We start from the raw sequence: 17,653 nt of genomic DNA, 5'->3' as shown, positions 1-17,653 counted from the left end.
GGATTTGGTGGTGGGAGGGGAATTCGGGAGTTTTCTCAGGGAAGAAAAAGGCAAGGTCAACAGCTGAAAGAGGTTATTGAAGTATTGACAGAGGAGGAGCAGGGACGGTATAGTCTTCTCCAAGAGTGGGAAAGGAATTTACCAAAGGAATTTACCAGGTGCTCATCAGTGTTGCAATCTTATTCGGCATTTATGCCGTCAAAGTCAAGTCAGATTAAAAGTCATATTACTTTTTTCCGCAGGCTTCAGCTGCTTTAGTGCAGGCAGGCGGAGGTTAGGTAGATGATGGTGTTTAAGGAACATTGGAATTGAGCCTGAGAAAGAGAGCCAAAGAAGTTCAGATTCTTTGCAAGAAACTAATGATAATGATGAACCATTAAACGCAGGTTTAACAAAGAAGGAACCAAGGATGAAGGCAAGGTTGATAGAGAGTGTAAAAGTGAGAGTGCGTGCATTGGAGATCTTCAGGCAAAGAACTATTAGAGTAGGAATATTTGGAACATGGTTGTTGGAATATTTGGCACATGATTTGGAAGTGGTACTCAGGGAGAAAAATGCTGGAGATCAAGCTTTCGGAGGTAATACAGCTCCCGGGGATGACAAGCTCAAGAGTGATGACCGAGGTGGCAGAAAAGAGATTTTTGGACTGAGAACCTGGGATCTTTTGACTGAATCAGGGTCTTGATGGCTCATCCAGGTGGAAATGACCTTTGACAAGAACTTTAGAGATGGTTTGGGGGCCAAAATGGTGGTGAGAAATCTGAGCGCCATTACGTTTCACTGGAGACAATCTTTAAATTTTTTTTAATGTTTATTTATTTTTGAGAGAGAGAGAGATTGAGATCAAGTAGGGGAGGGGCAGAGAGAGAGGGAGACACAGAATCTGAAGCAGGCTCCAGGCTCTGAGCTGTCAGCACGGAGCCCAACATGGGGCTTGAACTCACAGACCAGGAAATCATGACCAGAGCCGATGTTGGACACTCAACCACCTGAGCCACCCAGGCACCCTGAGACAATTCTTATATCACCAAATCTATTGTTCTTTTCCCCTTTTGCCCTTATTTTCAAGCCGTTCAAAGCTTTACTTTCCCAAATCCTTTCTTTTTGTTCTACTTCAGTTAAAATTTTTGCTTTGCTCTCATTATAAAAGTAATACTAGTTCGTTATAGAAAATCGGGACAAATAAGAGATCAAAGAAAAAGAAAAAAGAGAAATCACTTATCTATTGTTAACACCTTGACATACATCCTTCCAAACCCTTTTCTATACACACCCACTGTCACTCCCACCTGCCCCACACAGATTTTAAACCGAGGAATCCCACACCACCCATATTTGATTTCAAATGTAGAAAATCTGAAAAACTCATCTAGAGATAGATGCTGTTAATATTTTGTTGTATTTCCTCCTAGATTTTTCTATACTTATTTTCTATAGTTAAGATTACATAATTATAATAACTGTATAAGAAAAAAAATTATAATATTTTGTAATTCGTTTTCCTCTAACCCTCTTCCCATTCTTTTGTTTTTCCCTTTTCCCTGGTTGAACTGTGGCAGGGGCATGCTTTGCATGTATGAATAGTTCAGTGAAATCTGAGGATTAGACAGAGCTTTAAGACTCATAGTTCCCTAAGGAATGGGTAATGAGAAACTGTTCGAGAAAATTTAATCTTATACTCCCTCTGCTTTGCTCTGCTTGGCATTAAAAAATATATAAAATTAAAAAAAATAAGCCCATGATGGCAGAGCTTTTATTTAATAGATGTCTAGAAAGTGAATCTGTCTTATTGTTTCTAAAGTTTCTCTTCAAGTACTGAAATCAACTTTGAATTATAGTGACTAATAGTGGACCGAGGGGCGCTGAACATTATCAGCAACCTCAGTGATCAGCAACCAGTCTCATTTTTACCAAGCACTTCACCTGTTTCTAATTTTCCAATATTATTTAAGTATTTGTATTATTTATTTTTAAGTATTTACATTATTTTGATATTCTCAAGCCCTGTAAGGTCAGATACTATTCTCCTAACTTTCATATGAGGAAACAGAGGTCCACAAACTTGCCTAAGGCCATACAGCTAAAGTGGTATGCCTAGGATTCAAGTTCAAGGTCTTTGGTCACCAAGTTCATGCTCATTCCTTCCAGGTTCAGAACACAGCGGGGAGGCTTTTCCCAGGTTGATAGATTATGGTTTCTGTGCTGGTCAGGCACTTTCTCCTGTATAGTGGAGGCTGATTTTACCATGTTTTCCAGAAGAAATACAAATAATGTTCTTGGCTGGCTCTTGCCACTAGTGACTTTATTTCTGTTCTTGCCCCTCGTTACTTTGACAACTAACCGCAACTCTTTTCCCCCTAAATACCTGAGTACGTGAGGTATAAGAGAAAAAAAGAAATAAAGAGGAACATGGGACTGACTCATACGAACCGAAGGCATTTGAAAAATCCACAAAATATCACTATAAAGTAGGCACGACCACCGCCTTTCAAAACTGACCGGATGCTCCGAGTGGTACAAAGAGGTCCACGTGACCCCCTTCTTGTTCAGGAGCCACATAGCTTCCTAGTTTCTCCCAGAAGTCTCTCACTTCAGGCCTCAATAAATTTTTAATACCAATTTTATAACCTGAGGAAAAGAAATCAAAATGTCCTCTTAGTCTGTAACATTATCAGGAACAGAAACCCTTAGCGGTTTGTGAAAAAGCAACCACAACTCAAAAAGCCAATATCTGCTCCTAAGACTCCAGTCTGGAGGGTGCCTCTCCTTTAGCACTGCACCACACTGGGGCCACAAAAGGACCCCAACAGGGCCACAGTCTCCTTCACATTCTGAATTTATTGGACGCTGTGCGCTCTGATTTAGGACACCGTCTCTCTGCCTCCAATGTATATATACCCCAAAAGTAAAGTATATACACCCCAAAAGCGGCAGTGTGTTACCAGGCTCACAGCAGGGTTCCAAGGTAGATGGTCAGTCAAGCCCTGAGATTTTTGCAACCAAGTTCCGAAGTTAAAATGTTTCTCACAGTTGTCAATCAAAAAAGAAGTCAGAACAGAAGGCTCCCAGAGATGGTAAACATCCTGGAAACGCTCACTTCCTGGGAATTCTATATGATGATTCAACTAATGAGAATGTGTTTGGACCCATTTCTAAGGGACTCCTGGAGACTCTGAATTCTTAAGTCCCAGGAAGGCAGTTGAAAACAAAGCCAGGCAAGAATCCCAACATTTCACTTCTTTCCACCGAGAAGTCTAGTTACAGAACGGAAGGACGTGTTGAGATCACTGGAGTAAGAGATTTCATTTTGTTGTTGGTTTCAAGGCAAAAGCTCTTGCAGAAACACCACAATTATATGGAGGGAAAAACTTCCGTTTTCAGGTATTTTGTTATGTTACTATGACATTTAATAAAGAAAACAAAGGGAGCACCTTGGTGGCTCAGTCGGTTAAGTAGCTGATTCTTGACTTTGGCTCTGGTCATCAGCTCACTGTTTGTGGAATCGAACTCCAAGTGGGGCTCTGCTCTGACAGAGTGGCTCTTTCTTCCTTGTCTCTGCCCCTCCCCCCATTGTGTTTTCTCTCCCTCTCACACTCTCTCTCTCTCAAAGTAAATAAATAAACATTAAAAATATATGTACATATATATTTATTTTTATTTTTTTATTTTTAAAGAAAGAAAACAAGAAAAAGGCAGAGTTTAGAAACCTGTCTCATCTGGAGAACAAAAAGTCTGAGATGTTAGAAAGCCCTAACAGGCTCTTCTACTCTGTAAGAGGTGAACCTACTATGCCACGGCATAAATTTGCAATTGCTACCTCTCCGTCATTTAGAGGAAAGCTGCCATGTAATTAATCGTAAATTTAAACCCTGACTAGTAGCCATGCTTTACTTTGGGGGGGGGGGGGGGGATATAAAATCAGGTGTGGAACGCAACTTGCCCCAGGCACAGCTAACCTGAACAAAAAAAAGACAAAAATAAGGTAAAGATAAACCAAGAGCAGCTTATTTTTGTTAACAATAAAATTCACTAAACCTATCCCAAGCATGCTGAGTTCTAGCTGTCAGCAAGCCCTCTTGCTCAACCAAAGACCCCAACAGTTAAATCCAGAAATAGACAAGACTGCTTAACTCATGCTCCAAAGAAAACCCATTATGCCTATTTCTTACTGCACTTTCTTGAGGCATTCACAAGACGTTATGCGATGACTGGACTCTTCCAGTTGGACCAGAAAAGCCCTGATAGCAATGGAATGCCTCAAAGACCACACCCAACGTGTCCCCTTCTCTGCCCGTGATGGTGAGCTGAGCACATACCAACCCCCAGCTCATGATCACGTGCCCCCTGCCTGCTCTCGTGCACGTACCTCACTGAGCCCATCTCTGTAAAACTCTAGTGTCCGTCTTGCAGGTGGAGAGGTCAGTTGTTTAGGCTCAAGCCTGCAACTCTCCTTGGCTACTGGCACTCAAAATAAATGTCTCCCTTTCTTTCTTCCAAACCCTTGTCTCTTGAGTGATTGGCTTCTCTTGCCATGAGTTTATCTGCATTTGTTCAGCAACAGTGTTGGCAAACCCAGCCAGGAGCTATGCTTTCGATTTGTGCAGCCCTCCTGGGATTCCCCCAGATGGATCAGTGGGCCCCGGCAGCCCGCCAGAGCTTTCCTGCTCCGTTCCTGAGTTAGCAGCTGGGATAGATCATTGGGCGACATAGCCACAGAGATGGCAGTTTTCTGGGTGATTCAGGTATTCGCTTGGCCATGTTGTGAGTTCCCTGCCAGCCAGATCCTTGACCATCTTATTCCCTTTCTTCCCTCATCTCCCAAAGGTGGAAGATTTCATGCTAAAACAGTTCTATCTTAGGTATAACAAGGAAAGAATGTAAGTTATAGTAGAAGGAGGACTAGAAACTGAAACTTTAGTTCTAAAACACTCATCATCTTCTTCCCCCCGGAAAGGATAACGATCATCATTTTTAAAAAATGTTTATGTATGTATGTATGTATGTATTTAGTTTGAGAGAGAAAGAGAAAGAGCATGAGCAGGGAAGAGAGAGAGAGAGAACCCCAAGGGCTCCACATGGTCAGTGCAGAGCCTGACTTGGGGCTTGAAGTCACAAACCAGGAAATCATGATGTGAGTTGAAATTAAGAGTCCAAGGCTTAACCAGTTGAGCCATGCAGGTGCCCCACCATTAACATTTTTAAAAGATGACCCATAACAAATTAATGATACCAGCCAATCCTTTCCTTTGTGGTATAAACCACTTGGAAGTACAATGCATTCTATTAGTGATATTTGCTGCTATTATAATTACTATACTTTCATCAAACTTAAAAACTTCTGTGCATGAAAGAACATAATAAACAGAGTACGAGGCAGCATACAGAATGGGAGAAAATATTTGCAAGTCATATATCTGACAAGAGATCGATATCTAGACTAATAAAGGGTATCTACACCTCCATAAAAAATATCAAATAAACCCATTAGAAAATGGGCAAAGGACTTCAATAGATACTTCCCTAAAGAAGATATACAAATAGCCAATAAGCATATGAAAAAATGTTCAACATCACGATTCATTAGACAAATGCAAATCAAAGCCATAATGACTATCCCCTTAAACCCATTAAGATAGTTAACTATCAACTAAAAACAAACAAAAACACAGAAAACAATGAGTGTTGGCAAGGATGTGAAGAAAATGGAACACTTTCTGTCTGCAACCGTGCACAAGGGAGCATAAAATGGTGGGAAATAGTATGGAGTTTCCTCAAAAGATTAAAAATAAAACTATCATATGGTTCTGCATTCCCATATGTGGATAAATATCCAAAGGAATTTAAATTAGAATCTCAAAGAGATATCTGCATACTCATGTTCACTACAGGACTATTCACAAAAACAAAGCAGTGGAAGCAAACTAAATGTCCATCAACAAATGAAAGGATAAACCAAATGTGATCCACATATACAATGGAATATTATTCAGCCTTAAAAAGTGGAGGAAATCCTTTCATAAGCTACAACATGAATGAAACTTGATGACATTGTTAAGTGAAATAAGCCAGTCACAAAGTTAAATACTGTATGATTTCACTTAAGATGAGCTACATAAAGTAGTCAAATTCATAGGAACAGAAAGCATAATGGTAGTTCCTAGAGGCTGGAATAAGGGGGACAAGGGAAGTTTTTGTTTAATGGTATGATGATGAATTTTACGTATCAACTTGACTGGGCCACCGGTGCCCAGATATTTAGTCAAATATAATTTTGGGTATGTCTGTGAGAGTGTTTGGGAATAAGATTAACATTTGAATAAGCCAACTGAGTAAAGCAGATAGCTGTCCCCAGTGTGGGTGGGCCTCATCCAATCAGTTGAAGGCCTGAATAGAACAAAAAGGCTGACCCTTCCTTGAATAAGAGGGACTCCTCCTCTATGACTCCTTTGAGCTAGGATATCAATTCTGTTAGCAAATTGAAAAATAGTATTCTGGAGGTCATACATGTGGTAGGCATTGCTGCAAAGTTGGTTGTTGTCTCGAATCTCCCAGCTTACCTTGGAGTAAATTGATTTCTCTGCTGTCTCCTTCACTAAATATCCCCATACTCTGTGCCTTCCGTCCATCCAGAGCTTTTTCTATGAGATAAAGCAGGCTCTCCAAGGTTAAGCCACAGTGTTCATACACCAGAGAAATGATACCTGCCTTAATGCTGTCCACTACTATCTAGAAAATGAAAACAGAGCCCATTATTTTAGCATATTTATTAATAAAGACATGGGTATGTAATACGCTCTGATTTTTAAAGACTTTTTGTCAGAAACTGTGGAAGGAGGAAGATAAGCTTTCTCTTTTGTTGGTTTCTTTTTAAATAATTTCATTTCTTTTCTAATTATAAGAGGAGAAAATTAAGTATACCTACAATTCCATCCCTCAGGGGTAAATACTATTAACAAGTTAGATTACTTTCTTCCAGTCTTTTTATTTTTGTACATACCCGTGCAAAGACATGTGCAACTTTTAAACATAATAAAATTCAGATCATATGATTTTGCAATGGACTTTTAAAATAGATTTAAAGTTTTCCTCTTAATTATGAAGTTGAATTATCGATAGTGATTGATTGAATATATCCCATTTAAATAAATATTAAAACCACTGTGCTTTGAATTCAACAACCAAATAAAGTTTGCATTGTGATAAAGTTAATTCATTAGCAGCAGACATGTTGGAAAGTCATTAAAGTCCACGATTTTTTTTTTTTGCCCACAAACCTCATGCCACTTTCTGAAGGTCACACAGTTCCACTCAACAAAGAACTACCACACGGTTACGACCTACTTTTTGCTTAAACACCCATCACATGTATAATAAAATAAGTAATTATGGCGTAGATTTATGTAAAGAAGACAAATAGGAGGATAGACCTACTTTATTTTTTACATTTTAGTTACCATGCAGTACAATATTGGTTTCAGGAGTAGATTTCTGGGATTGATCACTTACACATGACACACTGTGCTCCTCACAGGTGCTCTGCTTAATACCCATCACCCACTTTTAACTGGTTTTTGTTGTTCGTTTGTTTGTTTTACCCAGATTCTATCACCAGTTATCCTTTGTGCCCAGCTTGATGCCCCTTATTAAACATCAGGGAAACTATCTGGGGCCCACCTGGAGATCAAAGCTCTGATCTTGCTTTCATGTGTATCCACTAAGTCGGCCGGTTGTGAATGATCAGAGTCAATTTCTAGGTGCCCAGAAAGAATACTGACTTCATATCTTGAAAGCAACCATTTTGTTACAAATACAATTTTTTGAAAACACTTTCTAAGTAGGCCAATGAATATAACCTGCCCCGTGTCATCCCTTCAATATGTCCCTGTGTATCAATGCATAAATATGTACACATATATACAAATACACACACTCACATATCTCTAAAAATACGTGCTTCCTATGTCTTCTTTGTGCTTCCTTTATTGTTCTTTTTTTTTTTTTTAATTTTTTTTTTTCAACGTTTTTTATTTAGTTTTGGGACAGAGAGAGACAGAGCATGAACGGGGGAGGGGCAGAGAGAGAGGGAGACACAGAATCGGAAACAGGCTCCAGGCTCCGAGCCATCAGCCCAGAGCCTGACGCGGGGCTCGAACTCACGGACCGCGAGATCGTGACCTGGCTGAAGTCGGACGCTTAACCGACTGCGCCACCCAGGCGCCCCTCCTTTATTGTTCTTATTACTCATATTAAAATTAAAATACATAACTTCATTATAGAAAGGACATTTTTTATGTCTATTTTTGAGAGAGAGAGAGAGAGAGAGAGAGACCGAGAGAGAAAGTGGGGGAGGGGCAGAGGGGGGAACAGAGGATTCGAAGCAGGCGCTGCGCTGACAGCAGCGAGGCTGATTTTGGGCTTGAACTCACAAACCGTGAGATCATGACCTGAGTTGAAGTAGGACGCTCAACCGACTGAGCTCCCCACGTGTCCCAGAGAAAGAACATATTTTAATTTAATGGCACCTCATTAAATAGGTCACAAACTAGGATTCCTGACATTCTTCTTTTGAGAAATGGTGGTGACATGATAGTATTTAATTCCTTGGGCATTCCAAAGAGGTTTTAAAATAATCCTTAATCACCTTGCTCTTTTTTGGACTGAGTGCAACAGATTCAATTCAGTAAGAATTCACTGGACACTTAACTACTTGCAAGGTGGTTTGGCCTTTCATGCTTTCTTAAAAGTAATTTTGATTTATGGGTATCTTTATCACTTCTGATTTTTAAAAGTGTTTTGGGTCTGTAAATTTCCACTTACACCATTTTGCTTTCAGAAGATGAATCCTTTTCATACACATGGGGGCCAAAAGATTGCCATACGTCCTCTAGTGGGGATGAAAAAGGAAAAAAAACCAACAACCCAATTCAAAAAAGGGCAGGCCTCCTAACACACTCTGTACCTCATATGCAGGAATCCGAGATGATATTAATATGATGTGGAGCTGGGAAGCATATGAAGGGCTGTCATCATTTTTATGAACACCATGCCAAGTTTTCTTTGATAACAAAGGATAGGAATGGCTTCCAGAAACATTGCTTCTACAGGGAAAAGAGGGGAAGAAGTGAAATTTTAATTTTCTATTCATTTGATTTTGATGCTGGAGCACCGACATGTTGTCTGGGCATTACTCATACTGAACAAGGCATGTGGCCGTAGGACCTCAGTCTCTCCCTGCGGTTTTTGGGGACAGCAGCACATGGGGTTCTTGAGTGGGGAGGGACTGGAGCTGGCCTTTGGGCCTCTCCTCCTGCATTTGAAGGACACTGGAAAGGTCTTCTGGAATTTATTTAGCGTTTATCGGGCACTCAGAATGAATATAGTGACATACTTAGGGGTTCAAAATGACGTTTTAAAGAGGAACAGCTGAGAAATTTAAAATTTCCTAAATCATCTGGTCCCCACAGCTTTCTGAGTAATGACTCTATTCTCTTACCCTTACCCCCACAGTCCCATTTGGATATGCTTATTCCATAAAAAAACATTTCTGAAAAAAAATGTTACTTTTGCTCAATAGCTTTGCACAGAAAATGTCCTACAGTCCAGCCTCTTTGTAGGGTCAAGAATATTTGAAATATAAAATTTATTTTGAAAGTTACAGATTTCCCTCTTCAGAGAACATGTTAAAGACCACTGGTCTTGAGGACTAAAGAGTTATTTCTGTTGCTGTTTCATAGGATAGGAGCCAGATAATTATACAAGCTCCCTGCGTGTTAGCTAAATTATTCTAGAATGAATTCTTGGTATCATGGGATGGTCTTGAGCTTTCAGGAGATGGAGGTTTGCTTACCGCTTGGGCAAAGCTTCTAAGGATGCCAAAACAAGCTGTTTCTCCAAAGCTTCATGTAATCCCACTCGATCCCTCACAGTCTGGGACAGACGTGGCTGGCATTTGGATTTTAACAATCTAGAGCAGCACGTTCCGCTCGCCCAAGGGGGTCGAACTTTAAATAACTCCTCTGAAAAACAAATAGCACCGGCTCAGTTGTTTACTTCAGTTCTTACTTGCTTCTCTCAGCCAAGTCTACCTAGATAAAGGCATCAAAAATCAAGCCGTACCAGGGCACTGCTCCAAATGGCAATAATTGTAGCCCTTTCTACAGACTCTGTTTGGATTTCTTATTGTCTCAGCACTGTGGCTGCGAGTTACCAGTCATGTCAGGTCAAGAGACAAAGCTCAGAGAACCAGCACCCCTTTTCTTGTGAAAACCAGTTAATCAATGTATAGGCATCACGTCCATTTCTGCACTTCTTCTTGGCTTCAAGTAACTTCCCATTTGTTAGGATCTCACCGGGTGTGAGTCAGTGAAAAAAAAAAAAAAGATGGCAGAACTCAAATCACTTTTGTCGATGACTATTGTGCACTGTGTAAATCAGAAGGCTTAGCTGAGAGTGGGTCTTATCCCTCCTCCCTTTCCACTTTGCTTTTTTTAATGCCATTCTTCCTGCTTCCGTGCCTATTTTCATTCCTCCCTCTCTGTCACCAGTCCCAATTCTTCTGTCCTGAGCCTATTTACTTGCTTCTGCCTGCGTTATTCTTCTCTCTCCCTGTTTTTGGTCTCCTAAACTCCTAAACCCGAGAGTAACCAGAATAATAATGGAGGCACTGATATTTGACTTTCTGTATTTCATCTGAAATCTTTTTTTTCTTATTCATGAACTTGAAATATACGGGGGGGGGGGGGGGGGGGGGAAGAACTTGTCCTGAACATACTTTAGAGAATGCCACCCACATGCTATTCCAGAAAGACCTAACTATCCTCCTCTGTGGGAATTTGTGTGTAAATCCATTCGTTTCTACAATAGTTGGATAAGATAGAGTTTTCAAATGCTGCTCACTTTTACGTAGCGCAATTTTCTCCCAAATTATTTTTCGTAGGCACTTTTCTCTTTGTCTCTCCTGTAGCTCCTCATCTTCTCTTTTGGGTTCATTCAAGGTCCCATACATAGCAGTAGCTTCCCTAGGGATTGGCCAATCTAAGTTGGACACACAAGCAATGTAATGATGCTTCCAAGCACCGTACTCATTATCTGTTGGAGTATAGGGCAGAAACCACCCAAACCTAATGCATTTGGGCATCCATAAGCAGTCCTACAGAAAAAGAAATGAGAAAGAGAGTTTGCTAGAAATTTTTAAGGACAGTTTCCTAGTAATAATGTTTCAGGTACACAGATAACTTCTTTACCTTGAGATTTCTGGTGCCGCTGACTTGTCATCTGAATTTGACTCTAACAAACAAGAACCATCCCTGACTCCATAGAAAAGTAGTCTTTGATGACAATATACGTTACATATGAATATATGTATTAGTCATCTTTGTACACTTGCTCCCATAGCATTGATTTGATTCTGAGGATTTTGAGCAATAGTGTATTAGTTTGTTTCAGACCAAACCTTCCACTGGGAACACCTTTGGTTGAACCACATGATGTTGCCAGTATGCAGCCAGCTTTGATATATGGGAACAGCAAATTTCACGTGATCTAATTGAGTCAAGTATCTAGACAGAATATTATAAAACAATTCTTTGAAGGCGTATAGAGCTACGAATGCAACGTCTCATGTAACCATGACCCCAGAGAGAAGGGAAACTCAGAGAGGTGACCCCAACATTTGGCATTACTTTTCATTTCAAGGCATCTGGCAGTTCCAAAGGAAAGCTCAGGCTGAGAAGCAAAGCAGAAAGTTATGGCTGAACGACAGGGAAGCTGAAAAGAATTTTAGGTATTCTCACGAGGAGGAGAGGAAACAAAGTTAAATTCAGGGCTCACTAAGGGCAAGAGCCTTGGTGATCACCCAGGCTTTCAGCTGAGATCCTTATCAGCAAGGATAAGGAATTAGACAACTATCACAAAGACTGAAGCCAGCTTTGAAAAATCTCTTTCTCTGACTGGATTTAAGTCATCTATTCCTAGCCTAACCAAATGCCAGAAACAAAAGCAAATTCTCTCTGGAAGAAGATAACCTCATCCAGAGACTCAAATTATTGACTGCAAAAATATCTTATAACGAATATCTGATACTCCATCAAAAATACCAGGCACACCAAAGGACAAGAATTGTTTGTTTCTCCTTTTGTCTTTCATGATCTGTTATTAAGTAGAGTAAGACCCTCAGGAGAGCCATGCGTTGTAATTGTTAGGCACGAACTTAAAAAATAAACAACCCTATAATTAATATGTCTGGGAAATTAAATAGCTAGGTGAGAAATTTTGGTAAAATAATCAAATCAGCCTTCTAGAACTGAAAAACATAATAGCAGAAATTTAAAACTCAATGGACCAGTTTAAAAGCAAATTCGAATCCAGCAAAAGAGAGAATTAGTAAACTAAAAAGCCAGAAGAAAGATGCAGGCTGAAACACTGAAAGCCAAAAAAGGTGGAAAAGACACATAGAGAACATGAAGCTTGCAGGGCGGGTGAGTCAGTCTAACACATAAGTACTGGAACCGCAGAGGAAAAGGAGAGAAAATGGGGCAGAATATGAAGGGATAGTCTCCGACAGCTTTTCGAAACTGAGAAAAGACACTAAATCTCAGATGCAAAAAAAAAAAAAAAAAAAAAAAAATCACTGTAAATCACAAAATAGGAGAAACACACATACACACGCACATTTCTGGGTACATCCTAAAAAAATTGCATAAGACAGAAGACAAGATAGAGGAAAAAATCCTAAAAGCAGCTAAGGAAATAAGGAGCAACAATAAGGGAGCAACAATAAAACTTCCCGCTTCTTCAAAAAAAAATGTGTGTGCGTATGTGTGTAGAAAATTAAAATATTTGACAGTGACATAGAAACTGGGAGGAGGGGAGCAGATGCAGGGTCCGAAGCTTCTGGCTTTATCTCAGAAGTGGTAAAAAAAAAAATAATAATAATAAAAACAAAAAAACCCACCCTAGAACGAGTGCTGTAATCTCTAATACAGCCAGGAGAAAACAGCTAAAGAATTTAAAATTAACAATCTAAAAAATATGGAAGTACTCCAAAAGAAAAAAGAGAAACAAGATATAAAACACAAGGAACAAACAAAAAGTAAATAGTGAAACGGTGGACTTAAGCTTACATATATCAGTATGTACACAAATGTAAACAGAAGAATGACCCCAGCTAAAAGCCAGGGACTGTCAAATGTTAAAAAACAACTCCCCACAACCACATTCTGTTTCCGAGACATATTCCTTAAATACAAGGACATAGAAAAGTAAAAAGTCAGAAAACAATACATATGCCAACACCTCGCCTGGGTTCTTAAATGCTGTAAACCCAGGACTCACAGTTGGTTTTGCATGTGGCCTCTCCATGGAAAGCTAGGTATTTTCTGAGATCAGAAGCTCAACACTAGCCCACTCTGGGAAGTTTGTACACGTTAAAGAAGTAAGTTATTGACTTGCATTCAAGTATGTCTGCCATTACATTTCATTAAATCTTTAAGAAGAAAATGAGACAAATAAGCCAGAGGCAGAGTTAATGGCAGAGGATGTTGGAAATGCAGATTTACATTCTTTAACAGATGTGAGCCAAAGAGGGATCAGATGAGGTTGTGGTTGTACAGCAATTTTCAAGGTGAATGATCATGGATAAAATCATACCATATAATAACCAAAGCTTAAGTATAATTTCTCAGGAAAGAAGTGGACTTCTTTAGCCACGATAAAATGTTTTCTAAATAATTAAATTGAGCATTTGAAGATTCTTAAAATTACACGAATTATTAGAATAGTGTATATCCGCTCACTTCCAAAATAAATTATCATATTTAACTTCTCCCCATGTTTGCTCTGAAGGGTAAGTTAATTATGGTTCAAATACTCTCCATTACTGTCTTCAGGGAAGGAAGCTACCCCAGTTGTCTCCTTACAGAACACAGCTGTTATTTGTGCCTATCGGTAGGAAGTGACAAACAGTCAACCTGTTCAGTTAAAAACTTCCAGGCCCAGCTGACTTGTGCGGCTGCACACAAATCTTTTGGATTCAGAAAGGAAAAGATATATAGAGAAATGAAGCGCGGTAACACCGTAGAGAAATCCACTTTGGCCATTTGCATCCTTTCTGAAAACCACTCTTGGACAATCCTACAAAGAAAGACACAGAAATTTAGTTCAGGACGCTAGTATCTAAAACCGACCAAAAATCTAGGACACATATTGGTCATTGTTCTTTCTATAATGTTCTAACTATAAAAAAACAAAACAAAACTTAAATCCTAGGTAACACACAGCTAGATTTTTAAAAATACTGTATCTACTTTCACTGATCCATTCTAAAGGTGAATAATGAAAATATCTAAAATCTACAGGAAAAAGGTCTGAAATAAACATGGTTATTTAAGTTATAAATCTGGATTTTCTGCCTTTTCCTTTACTCCAGATTCAATAAATCAGCAAGTCTTGTCAGCTCTACAAATATGTACCCTCATATCCAACCACTTTCTCTCCACCTCGACTACTATCACCACTGCAAAGCTCCTCCTTCTCCCTCCGGCACAACCACAATAACCCCTTCTGATAGTCTCTCCCATTCCACTCCTCTTCCGAGAGCCCATTCTCTACATGGCAGTGGAGGGTTTGTTTTTTTTTTTCTAATTTTTTTTTCATTAAGTAACCTCTATGCCCAACGTGGGGCTCAAACTCACAAACCTAAGATCAAGAGTCACATGTTCCAGAGACTGAGCCAGCCAGGCGCCCCCTCAAGTGTTTTTGTTTTTTTTTTAATGTAAATTAGATAATGCCACTCATGCAAGTAAAACCCTACAATGACTTCCCGGTGTTATTAGAATAAAACCCTGTAGCTACATCACACTTAGTGGTGAAATATTAATGCCTTCCCCCTAACATAAGAACAAACCAAGAATGTTCACTCTCATTCCTTCAATTTAACAGGCGCCGGAGATCCTAGCCATTTCAACAAGGCAGGAAAAAAAGTAACTAGTATACATATTGGAAAGGAAGCAGTAAAACTGTCTCAATTCATGTATGTGGAATCTACAAAACCACTTTTAAAAACAAGGAATCTGCAAAACAACCATTTAAATTGTTGAACTAATTAGTATAAAGTGGTTGATGATTTTCTTTTATCTTTTTTTTTAAGTCAATTTCATTGTTTTGAGAGGGACAGAGACACCACAAGTGGGGGAGGGGCAGAGAGAGGGAGACAGAGAATCCCAAGCAGGCTCTGCGCAGTCAGTGAAGGAAATTGTGAGATCGTGACCCAAGCCAAAACCAGGAGTCAGATGCTTAACTGAGCCACCCGGGAGCCTCTGATTCTCTTTTATCTTTTTAATGTTTATAGGATCTATAGCAACATTCCCTTTTTTATTCCTGATATTGGCAATTTTCTCTTCTTTTTTCTTGGTTATTCTTGCCAGGAGTTTATCAATTCAATTACTTTTTTTTTTTTTTAAACACCTTTTGTTTTCATAAATTTTCTCTCTTCATTTTCTATTTTATTGATGTCAGCTCTTCATCATTTCTTTACTTCTACTTACTTTGGGTGTAATTTGAGTTTGTTTCTAGTTTCTTAAGGTGGAAATTTAGATAGTTAATTTGAATCCTTTTTTTTCTTTTCTGAGGTAAGAATTTAAATGATATATTTTCCTCTAAGCTGTACTTCATCTGCATCCCAGCCATTTAGATGTGTTGTATTTTCATTGTCACTCAATTTGAAATATTCTAATTTCCCTTGTGTTTTCTTTTTTGACCACATGTTTTTTATAAGTGAGTTAACTTCCAAATATTTTTGGATTTTCTAGATAAATATTTTTGGGTTTTCTAGATATTTTATATTTTTTAATCTCAAATTTTATTGCATTGTTGTTAAAACTTATACCTAATTAGATTTTAACAATTCTGAAATGTATTGCATCTTATTTTTTGGACCAGGAAATTATGTATCTTGGTGAAAGCTATTTTGTTCATAAAAAAAACGCATCTATTGGGAAGTTGTTGGCTTTAATTTCCTATAAATATTAGGTCAAGTTGGTTTAGAATATTGCTCAGTTCTATATTCTCACTGATTTTTTTGTTTAGTTCTATTATAATTCACTCAGTTTTGTTTTATGTAATTTAAAACTCTATTATTTGGTACATACATATTTATAATTTTATGACTTCATGATGAAGGGATCCTTTTCTCCTTATATAATGTCCCTCTCTGTCTTTCTAGTAACATTCCTCATCTTGAAGTCCATTTTGTCTGATATTAATATTGCCATCCTACTTTTATATGCTTAGTATTTGTATCCTATCCTTTTACTTTAACCAGTCAGAATCTTTATATTTTCAGTGTATCCTTCGTGGTCAGTATACAGTTAGATCTTGTTTTGTTTTTTTCTTTTTAAAGCTCATTTAACTACCACTGCCTTTTATTTGAAGGTTTAGTCTGCTTGTATTTAATATAATTATTGATATGGTTGAATCCAGGTCTTAATTTTATTTGTTTTTTGCTTTTCCCATTTGTTTTATGAAAATTTATTCCTCCTCTCCTGTCTTGTTTTGAGATAATAAAATTTTTTGTATTCCATTTCAATTCCTTTATTGGCTTTTTAGGATATCTCTTGCATTATGCAATTGAGTTGTTGTTAGCAAGTACAGTACGCATCGTTGACATTTCATAGTCTATTTAGAGTGAATACTCATAAAATTAAAGAACAGTGCAATGGTATAGTTCTTGACATCCTTAAGCTTTGGTCATGATACCATATCTACTTATGTTATAAGCCCCATAATACATTGGTTTTGCTTTAAACAGTCATATGTCTGTAAAATAACTTTAAAATTTTACATTTTCCCACACATTACCATTTCCTGCTTGTAAATCCAAGTTTCCATCTGTTATCAATTTCCTTAGCCTGAAGAATTTGTTTCAGCCTTTCTTCACTGGAGGTCTTCTGACAACAAATTTTATCACTCTCTTTTTATATGAAAATATCTTATTTCACCCTAATGTCTGTAGTACTATTATGATCTGCATTAATCAGTTTTAAAAATTATCATCTTGTAGCCAGTCTGGTTTCTGCTATATCATCATCTTTCCTTCCTCCTCCTCCTCCTCTCTCCCTCCTCCTCCTGTTTCTTCCTCCTCACTCCCATTTTATTTTAAAGCCAGCCTAAAACATCGGGTCACTGCACTCATCTCACCCACATAGATGTGTTATATTGTCACCATCATTCCATTTGAAATATTCTCATTTCTCTTGTGATTTCTTCTTTGATATTTCTGTGTGCCTTACTAAACAATAGGAGCATTTTTAAAAAACATACTATAATACCATCGTCATGCCTAAACAAATTCAATAAGAATTTCTTTTTTTTTTTTTTAACATTTATTTTAGAGAGAGAGAGATACAGACCACAAGCAAGAGAGGAGCAGAGAAGGAGTGAGACATAGAATCCAAAGCAGGCTCCAGGCTCTGAGCTGTCAGCACAGAACCCAATGCGGGGCTCGAACCCATGAAACACGAGATCGTGACCTGAGCCGAGGTTGGATGCTTAACTCACTGAGTCACCTAGGTGCCCCTCAACAATAATTTCTTAATGTGGTATCTATTTTTAAAAAGTTTATAAAAATATAGCATACATCAAGAACACTTCTTACATT

General features: G+C 38.4%; 1 protein-coding gene across 1 annotated transcript in view; it reads right to left on the bottom strand.

Annotated features, from left to right (window-relative positions):
• The window catches only part of ECT2L (epithelial cell transforming 2 like), an 81,433-nt gene that overhangs the window by 33,253 nt on the left and 30,527 nt on the right, over positions 1-17,653 (bottom strand). Inside the window, exons 5-10 of the mRNA XM_049654457.1 lie at positions 13,968-14,130; positions 10,897-11,149; positions 9,848-10,016; positions 8,960-9,098; positions 6,558-6,726; positions 2,500-2,628 (exon numbers count right to left, since the gene is read on the bottom strand). Coding sequence (XP_049510414.1) covers positions 2,500-2,628; positions 6,558-6,726; positions 8,960-9,098; positions 9,848-10,016; positions 10,897-11,149; positions 13,968-14,130 — 1,022 coding nt within the window. The remainder of the gene's footprint in view (positions 1-2,499; positions 2,629-6,557; positions 6,727-8,959; positions 9,099-9,847; positions 10,017-10,896; positions 11,150-13,967; positions 14,131-17,653) is intronic.

The sequence above is a fragment of the Panthera uncia genome, assembly GCF_023721935.1.
Source record: "Panthera uncia isolate 11264 chromosome B2 unlocalized genomic scaffold, Puncia_PCG_1.0 HiC_scaffold_24, whole genome shotgun sequence".
Lineage (NCBI taxonomy): Eukaryota > Metazoa > Chordata > Mammalia > Carnivora > Felidae > Panthera > Panthera uncia.
Note: the sequence above shows the minus strand (reverse complement) of the source record. Positions and strands in the feature narration are given on the sequence as shown.